Genomic DNA, 13649 nt, shown 5'->3' with positions numbered 1-13649 from the left:
AGGGGGTGGGGGGGGGGGCAACGATAGTACGGATCAGGGGGATACGTGATTACTGAATGATGAAGGTCATTCAGACAGAAATTAAGGTGGACTCAAGTTGACTGTTGCATCTATAAAAAGTTGTATTATGGAGATGCAAGTCTACAGGGAATTAAGAGTATCCCATTTCAACACAGGAGAGGACTTGCTACTAGTGTGGGGGGTAAAAAAAGTCTGGAGTTCAGCTTTAGATGGCATGCACCGATCAAGAAATACATGTTCGACATTTCTGCTAAAAACATACATGCTTAGAAGACATTTTTCAATATATTTCACTCTACAGCCATTTACATTTACACCTTTGGTACCAGGCATTTGGTTAATATTCCTATAGTTACCTTTATAGCTATCGCCATATCGCTTTAAAGTGGGCTTCTCCCTGTCTGGCATGGTTTTACAAAGAAAACTCAAGGCCGGAGTAGGGTGGAGGGACCTGCCAATGAGAACAGGGTTCGGAAAAGGACCTCCAATAGCTTATTGAATGGCTTATTCAACGTTGGTACATCCTCTACTGTTAAGGCGAGACATGGCCTGATCCACGGTGGGAACAGACCACTCTTGCACAAATTTCTCATCACTTTGATACAAGAGGGTTGATTTACTAAAGGCAAATAGGCAGTTCACTTTGCAGTGAAATGTGCCCTTTGAAAGGGAATTTTCACCTAACTCACTGAATGTGGTGAAAATTCACATGGCAAAGAATACCAATTCAAGAAATAAAAAAAACACAGTATCTGATCACAATATACTGTAGTCGCACTTGTACACTACAAATCAGTTCCACCTTCAAAAGATCCTGGAACTTGGACCTCCAAAGCTGTTAGATATCTACATGCAAAGTTTGATAGGGTGGCACATTCCAAAGCAGCTGACTTTCCCCCAACTTTACTTTGCCAAGGGTGTCTGTGGAGGTTGTGATTACCCCGAGACACCCATGATTGCCCAGAGACACTCTTGTTTGATCTGGCTGAAATTTCTGATCTCAGACAAGTATCATCTAATGTCTTTAAGCAGAAAAACTTATAAAAAGGAGTCAATATACAGTATATGTTGCTGTTGACAACCACAACAGAGCAATCATTATTCTGCTTTAGATCATGGGGAATAAAACGACTGGTCATCATGGAGAATCCCACCAATTTCCATTTGCTGCAGTTTTATAGATGAGCCCATGTGTGCGCTTTCCTGTATTACAGAAAACAAAATGTCAAACCTCTGAGATATGGTCCATTTGCTAAAAACATATGCTCTCCTTGCCTCAACAGACAAATAAGATTGAAGAAACAATCCAAAACATAAAAAATACTGACCCATTAATCTCAGGGCTGATCTTTGGACGGTACACCTAATTTTACAGCTCGGTACTATTTTAAAAGTCATACATAAGAGCAATTAATGATGTTCACAGTTGGCCATATTTTTAAAGCACTGTATAAAGAAGGAGCAATGCATGCAAGGAACTCATTATGTACATATTTATATATATAGTTTACAGAATAAAAAAATCACATACAATACTGGCAAGTGTCAGAGAACAATACTGCGTAAGTATCATAGAGCTGTCCCTTAACAATACCCCCCACGTGCGAGTGCATCCTACTAGGTGAAATGCTTACCTTCAGCTCCGATCCAGCCATCTTCACTGTGTGCTTCCAAGTGGGACTGCACAGCCTTCCTCACGAAAATGTCCGCTTTGTACTGTGCATGCGTGCCGTGGCTCCATGTATTCCTATTGGAAAGCCATACTCATGGTTGCCTCAATCACTTGAAGGTAAGTATTTGACTCAGTGGGCAGCAATCAGTGGGATGGGGGAACCCATTAAAGGTAATCTATAGAAAGGCACATTTGCACTTTAAAGCTTAATTTTAGGCAAACATGTAAATACACAGTTGAAATGCATGAAAGTGAACTGAACGGGGAACCTGTTCAAGGACTGGTAATTTTGTTTAACCAGGCGTGTCTGCCAGCACAAATCCAGGACAACAAAGCCAGGTCCAGGAACTCTGTGCTCACTGTGCCAACTGCAGCAAAAAACAAATGAGGGAGCAGCAGAAAACCTATGAGGTTGTTGTTCTGCTTTTCCCTCCTGTAAGGAAGCTTGTATTGTTAGATGGACTGTACTGAGCAATGTATCAGACTGTGACTGACTCACTGTGCTGCCTCATATTTTCCCTTAGGAGGCCAACATCAAGGCACATTCTAGTACTTACCGTATGTTAGTTGTTTGTAAAACAAATGTGATTATTTTGTCATTGATAAATGGATTAATAGTGTTTTGTATGTGCCAGGAATGAAGCTTTAAATTGAAACTATACTTGATTCATTGTTTGGGTAGAGTTGGGCAGGATTTATTCCTCCACTGCATCTTTTTTTACCTTCTACAATCTTGGAAGAAAGTCTTCCCATGATTCTGGCTTGTCTGTTACAGGATGGGTTCAGTGTTGAACTTTTGAACAGCCCTTTGTATTGCATTTACAAGAGTGGGCTAGTTGCAGCAGCATTATAGCATAGGAATAAATGGACTGTGCACTTGAAAGGACAAGTTACGTTCACAGCAGAACCATGGCTGTCATGGTTGCAGAGATCTGCACATTATAAGCAGCAGGGAAGGCTCCCTGGGGGGAGGAAATCTGACTGGTTTCCACCCAACACTATAAACCAATGACTTGGAAAGAACTGAAGCCAAAGGATAAGCACGGGTGCCTGACAAGTAGCATTTTCACAAGGGGGTCAGCTATGGCCGCTTACATATATCGGGAAAAGGGCTGCTCCACCCAGAACAGTATCATTTCTGGAATGCCGTAATATACACTGCTCTGGAAGGAATTCTACATTCTTCTGAACAGGCGCTCTACAGCAACAACACCAGAGCAGTATTTACTATTAGGCAAAGTAGGCTGCAAAAGCAAACAGGCGGATTTTCCCTGAACAGTCACTGATCACATATATTCTTCCCATCCTAGCCAGATATATAATCAGTCTATTTTAATAGCTTCACACCGTAAACCAAGAAATGGTTCTGTTTTAAAAAAGGTGATGCTATAAAGGGTGGTTCCTTTGGACATCAAAGGTTGTTTGCCTACAGGCTCTAGTGTTGAAAATACAGCCCTCAGGAACGCTACACTTACTGCATGGTGACCAAAGTCCAGACATCTGGCTACTTTGTGAACCTCAACCCATTGCTTGCAATTCCTACACAGGATACATGCATGGGAATCCAAATGGCCAATGCATCAAGGATATATGCACAGCTATTTTAAAGCAGTTGTCAATAGGGTGTTTATGAATACAGACAAATGGAAGCAGTTCACAAAACAGAACATAAAATGGAAAGTCCTGAGGAAGAGTCATTGCACATGTACCTCTCTGGCACTCAGTGCAGACGTCTCACACCTCCTGGTGCCACGGCTCCACAAAAGGCTTCAGCAAAATAGCGATAAAGCAAGGAGACAACAGAGTAGCTCAGTAGCATTGTGGACCGGCCAAGACTACGTGTTTTGCGCTTTTGGATTTTATTTGACCTGAAGAAATGCCAAGGGAGTAAAACCTGTAGTCTTGGCTAACCCACAATACAAATGTACTGAGCTACTTGATCGCCTCCTCTATTTACTTCTGCGCTGTCAAGTTCACAAAACAGTCAGTGGCATTCGCTATGTAGGCAGCGAGCGCACGGCAAACACGCTTAATGGAAACTGTGGGGGAAAAGCACAACGTGGACCCCTGTGTCTGTTCCTTCTTGATCAGCTACAGAGAAAGGATGAAACTTGCTACGCCTTGTTGTAAGGGGTTGTGGGAGGTCGGCTGCTTCACGACCGCTTCATACGTTGGTATTCAGTAAAAACAAAATATCACAAGACTGTAACAAAAATAAATCCAATTCATCATCGGCAATACATAGTAAAAGGATTGATATCCCTCACATTTCATATATTAAGAATATTTCTCCGAGCACCTATGATATCTATTTCATGACACTGTCTAAGGATACCAGCCAGCAGTGTATACTTCAGGCGCTCCCCCCTCCTACATTAAACAGCCTGGCGGAAAGATATTAAATACTAGTGGAGACACAAGATGCTTGTATGGCGGGATGCATTGTGGAAGATTTGTATAGAGCAATGTTCAAACTGCTCCCTTAAGAAACACATCCTGCCCAGGAAAATAAGGCAAACGGTATGAATCATCCCCGGTACAAATTCATTTCATAAATTGTGCAGAAAGCAGAGAGCGGTGCGGGAGGAAATGGGTGAGCGTGAGGGAGAGTGCACTTACCTTTTAGTAGTCTCTGCCCCTCTTTGATGTTTGGTGATACGTGAGCGGTGTAGCCTTGTTCTGAGAAGCCCGGTGTACAACTGTGCTGTGCAGTACCATTTCCACCGTATGCCTGCAGGGAGAGAAACACAACATTCGGGTCAGTTAGAACCTATACCGCATTTTCTGTGAGCACGCATTTTGATTTATTATCTGAACCTTTGGCTGAAAGTTACATTTGCGGTCGATTTCACGTTTTAACATGCACGTTGGGCCATATTTTCAAACCATAGGCCAGATTATTTTCAGCCTGGGCTGACTGGTTTGCAAAGAGAGAAGAATAGGAAAGCATTTAGAATCCATGCACACCAGCAAACCATGCTGAATGGACTGCCGCTGGTGTGCGCTAACAGGTACGGTGCTGATGTGCCCATCCTAGTGCATCACGCTGTTTACTTTATTAGGCCTGGTGAGCAAACTTGCTAGCTGGAGCTCTCCGTAGTGCTGAAACTGTTTCTACACACACACAATCTTTTTTTTTTCTTTGGAAACTCAAAATTAAATAGCCAACGTGTACCAACCCTATCACCACTGCTAGAAAGACCCAGTGGATCACATCAAGCATGCATGCAACCTTTTGGTGTGTTGATACAAGCTCACATAACCTTCAGCACCAGGGGAAGGGGGGTTGGCGGAGTACAAACCTTCAATGGGATTGTGCGTCTGGCACGCATGGGCCTAGTGGAGAAGTGGCGCTGCGGGACCAGTGAGGCCTCACAGGAGATCTTGCTTGGTCGGGGACATGACAGTATAAGCCCTCAATTACACTGGCAGCACATGCAAAATTGCATTATTGTGCGCATGTTCACAAAACTTGCAAAAAGCATCTACTGCACCTGTGCTACTATTATAGTTAATGACACCCCAAACGCAGCAAGCAAGACACAAATTATGGAAAAAAGTTTACGAAACTTGCATCTCAAACCTCCAGTCTTGAGCTGCATGAGCTTCTTCGCCACACATAGGGCAAGCCATTGAAATACTTGGATTTGACGATGTACAACAAACATGCTACACATGTTCACGCGTATGAGGGTTAAGACAGACAGGGGTTACAGGGTGGGGGGTTAGTAACACGGGCAACACTTGAGCTTAGGTTCCCTCATGCACTGCATATTAGGGTCTGTTCACACCGCGCCGCCAGTGTGCGCTGTTAGGAAGCGGTACAAAGTGCTGATTTCAGCACTGCAACCCTGAAGTACTACATGAAGTTCTTTATTGCAGCATGGTGGTGTGGATTGATTCAGTAAACAAGGCAAAGTGCATGGGGACTGAGCTGGGCAAGGGTGCCCATACCAGCCCAATACATTCGAGTTGATGAGGCCACTGGAGATGTGGAAGCTGGCAGGTCCACATTTGTGTTCAGGAGCTGCATTCCGTATCTACATAACTAGGATCTGGCAACTTCAGCCGCTCTGGGTGTCTGCATTTATGTCCTGCTGTCAGTTTATTTGCTGTGAAAATAAAACAGATTTACTAAAAAAATATTTTTATACAAGTCTCGCGTTCCAAGATAACTGCAGCATCATACCATTGAGAATACCAGTTTCTATTAAGATTTGTAGGCAATAGAGGGTGCGCCAATCTATACTTAGCTTACTATACCCAACTTGTAAACAATATCCTTGAAGAGGAACTGATGCAAGAAAACAAATACAGAAGAAAGCCCAAAATTTCTGAATAAAATTCCAGAGTATGTTTAGACTTTAGCTGCAAAGAATTCACTCAATTACATCCCCATAGCTTTCTGTAAAAAGAGGTAGTAGATGTAGCCTAAACAATACCGCAAGTTCCCAAACCAAGGATACAAAGAGAGAAAATACACAAGTTAAACTGAAGGTTGATATAAATATCTTTGTCAGTTAGAACTAATGTCTGCTTTTAAGACAATCTGCTTTTACAGACGGGTCACTGGGACAGGAAGTGTTCAGTTGTATACGTGTCCCATCGCACTCCAGACCGGAATCCCAATATGTAGTCAAATGGGTACTGGAATGACTTGTGGATGGTGCTGCACAAAGGGCCCACTAACCACTATGATTGCCTGATGAAGTACTACTGTAGGTTCTGAAACCTTATATGGGATGCCATATATATCTGACATCAAATAAAGATGCTTTAAAACACTGGACCCTGGTGTGCGGGTGACTACCTTGTTGATGTCTGGGACAGGAAGTGGACACAACAATGCAGTAGCACAACTGGGAGACAGGAACAGAGAGGTGTCACCAGATCATCAGGTTATATATTATTTTTAATTGTAGGGTTTTGTTTTTTAATTCAAATTACTTATGAAATCCCATTAACATGTTAATTGTTATATAAGATCTTAGTGCTTAGTTTCTATGTATGTTATTATTAAAGTAAATCTAAAGGCAAAACTTGTTTCCCATTTTGGAATCAGGGAGGGCTAAAACTCTTTTTGCTATATGTGCCTATTTAGGAATATTTCCTTTCCTGTCAGGTGAACAAAAAACGCAAACTGAGAGGATATCTTTCCAGTGTGTGCGATATCCCCTTAGGCAGTTGTCATGGAAACTAGTGACCCCATTGGAAGATTTCCCCTCTCTTCCTGTTCTGGTGGCAACTCAAACTCTTCGATTTATCCAGACTGTTTCACTTTACTTCCTGGTAACAATGATGTATGCTGTAGCACTTTCATAATGATCCCACGGGACGCTTAAACAACTGAATAATGGTAGAATGTGAATGGAAATGTTGCTTCCGTACATAATGTAATGTGAGCGCATACTGTAATAATAATTGTGTTGTATCGGTTATACGTCTCTGACTTTATGGGCCCTGTTATCGGTGCACCCTCTGCACCCCCTTTAGTTATGGCCCAGGACCTATAATCAGTGCAATCTAACTGCAGGTAATACTGTAAAATACAGGAGGAAATATACAATTACAGGGTCTGCTGGTGGCGTCACTCTTATAAAACAGACTATATATAAAAGAAGCTGATTTGAAGGCACATCCATCGTTCTCTTGCCTGAAGATTTGATTTGGCCAAATTTGACATGAAATTCATGAAGACCTTAAGTATTTGTTCTGCGCCCATCTCCTTGGTAGCAGCTCTCAGTCTGCCTTTGGGGACAGTAAATGTAGCTGTAGACAGTGAAGAGTATAATGACCCTGATTAGCTGTAATAGCCTCCGCGCTCTTATTTACGGGGGAATAAAATATTGCATTTCAAAGGCGCTGTCCTTTATTACATTGGGACAAAACATGCTGCAATTCTCAGATGGTCAGAAGGACAGACTTCCTGCATTTATTTCCATTACCATTCATGTAAAAAAGAACATGTCCGGATACCAGAGACTGAGGTGCAATGACAACTGTTACCATGACAATTGCTTTGGAAAAAATAAGTTTAAAGAACTTTTGCGGTTATTCAAGGAAGGAGAAATATGAGCAGTGATGGTTTGTACAGCAGACAATGCAAAGGAACAGTGCAAGGAACTGCCATCTTGCATAAATAGGGTCCTATGTTCAAGTCCCAAAACCAATGCAAGCTGTACACAACTTCTGTCTTTTGCCGGTGTTTTTGTGGTGACTTTCTCCCAAGACCGAAATCCCTACTGTTACATTAAAGTGACTGTCTAAATTCTAAAACGAGCTCCCTGAAAAAGCAGTCTCTTTTTGCTTACCCTCTACGACGGGGAGCCAATCCTCACTTTGCTCTGTTGAAGATCCATAGCCTACGGGAGAATCTTCACATCCGACACACTTCCAGATTACGTCAGATGCCTGATCTACCATGTGGTGCTGTGGTTGCTTCCGCCCACCCCTACGTCAGTACTGTGCCCTGGCCGCATATTGCAGGGGGCGCAGGTATCAGACACTCCCGGAAGTGTTGGATACTAAGGATTCTTCACAAGGTCATAGCTCATCAAGGGAACAAAAGTTTGCCTGAACGCTCCCTGGAGAGGTACGCTTTAAAAGTCATCTTCTGAAGGTAACTTTTTCAGAATTTGTTTCCAGAAATAGAGTTGTTTTAGCCGCTGTCTACATTGACCGTAGAGTGTAAATGTGCATGTTTGTACAGTGTGTTACAAACATCAAAATGTAAGTGCCTCTGTTCCATTCACTCTGTAAAAGGCTACATAATGGAGTTGAATTATGAAAGAAGTAGACTCTGTTCACTTAGAAAAGTAAATGTTTTTTATTTATTGTTTATCCGATTAACCGATTAATCGAACTTAGTAATCGGCTAACTAATCGATTTTGAAAATAATTGTTAGCTGCAGCTCTAGTTCACTTAACTTTACTTAGTAAATAAAATGATGCTGTTTGAGTTCATCTCGAGAAAAAAAAAAACCTTCCCTTTGCAGTTGGTTTTCTCCCATACTTCCAGCGTTAAGTGTCTTTTTTTTTATGTCTAGGGGACCGGAGTTAACCTCTTTAACTTATCTGATCCTCGCTCCAAACCCAGCGCCTCAGTTTCTTCCCCCTCCGGTGTGGTGTTTGGAGGCCAGCTGACGTCATCACCTCTAATGCATGGCCCATAGACCTGCAACAGACGTGAAGGCGCCGGGGAACAGTCCACAAGCAAGAGCAGAGGGGGAAAAAGTGAGCGCTGACCCCCAGGGAACAGGGGCTTTATGTAAGTAAATCAGCTCTAAAGAATCCAATAGACATAAATGAGCAGTTAATGCGGAGTGTAGTCTCATTGCAAGGGCAGGGGGCTTGTTTGGCCAGCAATAGGTCTAATCTACTAACTGTATATCAGCTAGAATTAGGGATGCACTGATACCACTTAATGCCGATACTGGGCATTTTCACGAGCGCTCGTGAAAATGCCCCGATACTCACCTCCAACACCGGCGCTTTAAATGTTTAAACCTAAGCCGGCGCTGGAAACAGGTGCCACGCTTCACAGGATCTCCAGCAAGGTCCCGGTGGCCTTCCTGTATAATGTAACGCTTGTTTACAATGCCGGAAGAAAATCGCCTCTTCCTCCACACCAGCATAGAGCCGGTGCAGCCCAGCATAGAGCCTGCACAGCCACCCGAGAGTCTGCACAGCCCACCATAGACCCTGTATAGCCACCTGAGAGTCTGCACAGTGCACCATAGAGCCTGCACAGTCCACCAGAGTTCACACATAGCCCACCATAGACCCCGCAGAGCCACCTGAAAGACCGCATAGCCCACCATAGAACCTGCACAGCCAACCTGTGTGCTTTGTAGCCCTCTATTACTGTACGTATTCTGCATTGCTGTATAATGTATCACTGGGATTTGTAGTCCTCTCTAACTGGTGTTATTCTGCATTGCTGTATAATGTATCGGTGGGATGTATAGTCCTCTATAGGTGGTGGTATTCTACAGTTGTATAATGTATTGCTGAAATTTGTAGCCCCTCTACGGCTTGGAGTCAGTGGCAGAACTACAAAAGGCGCAGCGTTTGCAGCTGGAACCAAGCCCTGGCACTTCACCACTATCCTAAAATCATTAGTGTGTGTTGTTTTAGAAAAACTGTCACATGACACTAAAGAAAAGGTATAATACATAATTTAAAATGAATTCATACAGTTAAAAACAAATGAACTGATGATTGGCAGGCTTTCTATGGCAGAAGAGCAGAGCATGCTGAGATGAAGTATTTCCCATGCGCATGCACAGGAGTTACGTCATAGTGGCCCGGCAAATCAAGTAGTGAACATCTGAAACCCGGAATAAGACCGGAGAGTAGATAGAAGATGAGGGAGGAGCGGAGCGCTGGAGGGGATCACTTTGGCAGGTAATTCTACCACGAATAATGTGCTGTGCATTGTAGCACATTATGGCTAAAAGCTCAAGGGAGCCCTTAAGTGCCTTTACTGTGGCTTTAAACCAGCAGGTCCCAACAGATTGAATATTTGTGATTACAGCATGACCATCAACTGCTCTTGCAAGCTTGTGCAATGCCATTCAGTGTCTTTACAAGTGCAAAACTGAACCTTCCACACAAACCCAACTCATTCTTCTCACTACACTAAAAGTTCACACAAATGGATTTTCAATGTACATTGAAATGGAAAAAAGCTTTTCTAAATTGAGAGGTGAACTTTGAGCTTTAGCTTTCCTATTACACTTGTCCTGTAAACACCCCACTCATGTGGCATCCTTGCTTACAGGGGACTATGACTTTTCAGGGGTAAACATCTGGCTTTGTGCTAATTTATTCAAAATAAGAAACATTTACCAGGCAATATTTTATGTTACTTTTGTTTCCTTACTAGTGGAAATTCATAAAATAGAAGTATTCAAATCTGCTACCGACTTCAAGTGCTCTCACCTTCCCGCAAAAAAGAGCCAAAATAAGTTCTGAAACTGCAAAGGTGAAAAGTTATTTGGAGCAAAACTGATATCTTGAAAAAGGAAAAAAAAAATCTGGTTTTATGATGAGAAAAAAAGCGGCAGTCCTAAAGTGGTTAAAGCACTGGCCGTGGAGGGGTCAAGAGTTGAGCTCTTCAGAGGGCTTAAAAAACTCCACTTTAATGATTCTAAAGAAAAGGGAAAAATAGTGCGTCACATCGGCCAGGCCTGGGAAACTATTGTGGGAGATCTTCTGATGTAAACCAATGAGTGGAGATCTTTCACCACCCAAAATTTGCTTGTCTATACCTGGTCTATCTGCACTGTATACTGTTACACTGACCTATAGGGACAAGTTCTTCAAATGTATATGCAATACAACTTATTATAATATATGGTCTATCTAAAATCAATTCAGTGTATGCACAACGTTGGTGGTCATCATTATGTCAACAGAGTCCAGTATCTGAAAGGCTTGAGACTTCAGGGGCTATGTGATATGGCAAAGTGCAGTGCCCCATCACAACTCACTGATTACATCACAGTAAACTGCAACCTGACTTGATGGTTGCTGCATTTTATACAATATTATTGGTCCATAGTTTTTGTTATCAAAAGAGATGGACCAAGGTTACAACATCTCTCTCTCTCTCTCTCTCTCTCGGCATTTGTAGCCAGTTACCAATACTTTGGAATACATATAGCCATCACATATAATAATTATATTAAAAAAAAATGATCCAGAAAAAAATATCCAATTTTCTGATCCTTAAATGACAGGCTGAAAAAAACTTGGTTTTAAGGCTTTGGAACCTGTACATAGACAAAGGCAAGACGTTCAATGTAGGAGCTAGCAGACACTTCTAAGGGACCAGGGAACCTTGCCTTTCATTGACAATAGAAAAGTCTCCTCAAGTTAAGGCGCCAGTTTTAATTTTTTGGCCACACGGAATGCCTGGTATATGTCTAGTTTTTAATATATTAACGCAGACCTCCGGAGCCAGTTCAATCCATTCTAAAAGACAGCAGGCACTTTTACAGAGACGGGGAACATTCACATATGTGCTATGAATGACATCTAAGGAATAGCTAGGATGTTAGGCACTGGCTGGCTCCTAGGACGTGTCTAGTTATTTTTTTATGCAGGAACATATTTAAGTAGAAAGGCAAGCAGAGACAGACAGACAGACAGGAAAAAAAAAAGAAAGAAAAAGATAGAGAAGGAGAGAGAGAGGGAGAGAGAGAGGGAGGGAGAGCAAGAGAGAGAGAGTGGGACAGAGCAAGAGAGAGAGAGAGAGAGTGGGAGAGAGCAAGATGGAGAGAGAGTTAAATACAGCAACCAATACTATAAAGTGGAGCTGTCCAGTGCTGTAAATCGTATACTGAACTAGAGAAGAGTTAAACATAAGAATAAAACTGCTCTGACAAAAAGGTAAAGTCATATAGGAGAATAATAAAGGGCAGGCAGAGATAAGTGTACTTAATTTATTAAGCATCTCCATCGTCTCATGAAAAGTACATCTCGCCGATGCCGCTAAGTGCAGAAAAGCAGAAGGCTAGAGCTGAATGCTGTATATTTCCTTGCTTAAGAAGCCTCTCTGCATTTCTACATTACTATTCCGTATAATGCCAAGTATCTGCAGCACATCGTAACATTGCTAGAACCTAATACATTGGCGACTGCTAAGAAAATTCAAATGGAAGAAGTGTATGATCATTCAAACAGACCAGATACTACGACAGACTTCCCAATACAAAAGGTCTATGTTTTTCTCTATTTTAGACTGCTGCAAAACAAGGATGGCACATTCCAAAATACAACAAATTATTTTTACAGTAAACAAGTATATTTTATAAACATCTAGCTGAGGGAGTCAGGAAGGCTTTATGGCAGTGTTGAGAAACCAACATAATTCCAACTGTTGAGGAACCAACCTAAGTCCAACTGTTGAGGAACTACCATAATTCCAATTGTTCAGGAACTACCATAAGTCCGATTGTTCAGGAACTACCATAATTCCAATTGTTCAGGATCATTCTAATTGATGAGGAACTGACAAAATTCCAATTGGTGAGGAACTACCATAATTCCAAAGTATTGAAGACCTAACATCTTTCTAATTGATGAGGAACTGACATCATTCCAATTGTTCGGAAACTAACATAATTTAGGTTGTTGAGGACCTAACATAATTCCACTTGTTCAGGAACTATAAGTTCCATACTACGTCGCCAACTAAACGTAACAATAAGATAAAATGCCACGGGGAGTCCTATCTGAAGAAACATCTAGCCCTTAAAGAGATACATATGTACAGCAAGAAGAAGTTAGGGTTTAATGAGATGTCCTAGCCATTGCACCAGTAAAATCACAAAAAGATTTAGAATGACATATTCTTACGATATCAATAAAAATACTTTTTGCTGTACATACGTCACCAACTACAAACCTGCACCTCAGCCAATAACTACAAGTCCCCTGGGCTGGCAAGGCATGCTGGGCCTTTCTCCATAGCTGGTGGGTCTCCGGTTGCCAATTTCTGGGCCCCAAGAGCTCACATAAGTACTAGTGCAAATCATCAAAAAGCAGCAAGGCATTAAAATATCAAACTGCATCAACTACGTGATTGCTTCAGCCTACTTGATTCTGCCGCTGGCTGCAAGGAAGCTGCTATTTTTCTAAATCTAAAAGAAAGATAATGTAGGGTTTTGAGGAGCGCAGATTCAGTAGTGTACCCAGACGAGCATGAAACTTTCTCCTTTGTGATTTTAGCAGTCAGGTTCTGAAGCGGATCTGTCAAAGGGTCAAAGATGCACGATGTTCTTGCTGAACAAAGCCTGTTAGGCAGTGACAGCACAGAACTTGATATAGACCTAGCTAGCACATTAGGCACTTCCCTACAAATACATTCTACGCTTCCACCAAAGATCTACTCCAAAAAAAAAAAAAAAAAAAAAAAAGCCCCCCTTTTTTTCAAAAAAAACGCTTTAAA

At 42.0% G+C, this 13649-nt stretch overlaps 1 protein-coding gene across 1 annotated transcript in view; it reads right to left on the bottom strand.

The window, feature by feature from the left end:
- Positions 1-13649, bottom strand: part of CDH4 (cadherin 4) — a 503915-nt gene that overhangs the window by 487729 nt on the left and 2537 nt on the right. The window contains exon 2 of the mRNA XM_018560236.1: positions 4313-4424. Within this exon, the coding sequence (XP_018415738.1) occupies positions 4313-4424 (112 nt within the window). The remainder of the gene's footprint in view (positions 1-4312; positions 4425-13649) is intronic.

This window comes from Nanorana parkeri, unplaced genomic scaffold, assembly GCF_000935625.1.
Source record: "Nanorana parkeri isolate BGI_ZX_2015 unplaced genomic scaffold, ASM93562v1 scaffold17, whole genome shotgun sequence".
Taxonomy (NCBI): Eukaryota; Metazoa; Chordata; class Amphibia; order Anura; family Dicroglossidae; genus Nanorana; species Nanorana parkeri.
This window is presented reverse-complemented; position numbering and strand designations above follow the sequence as displayed.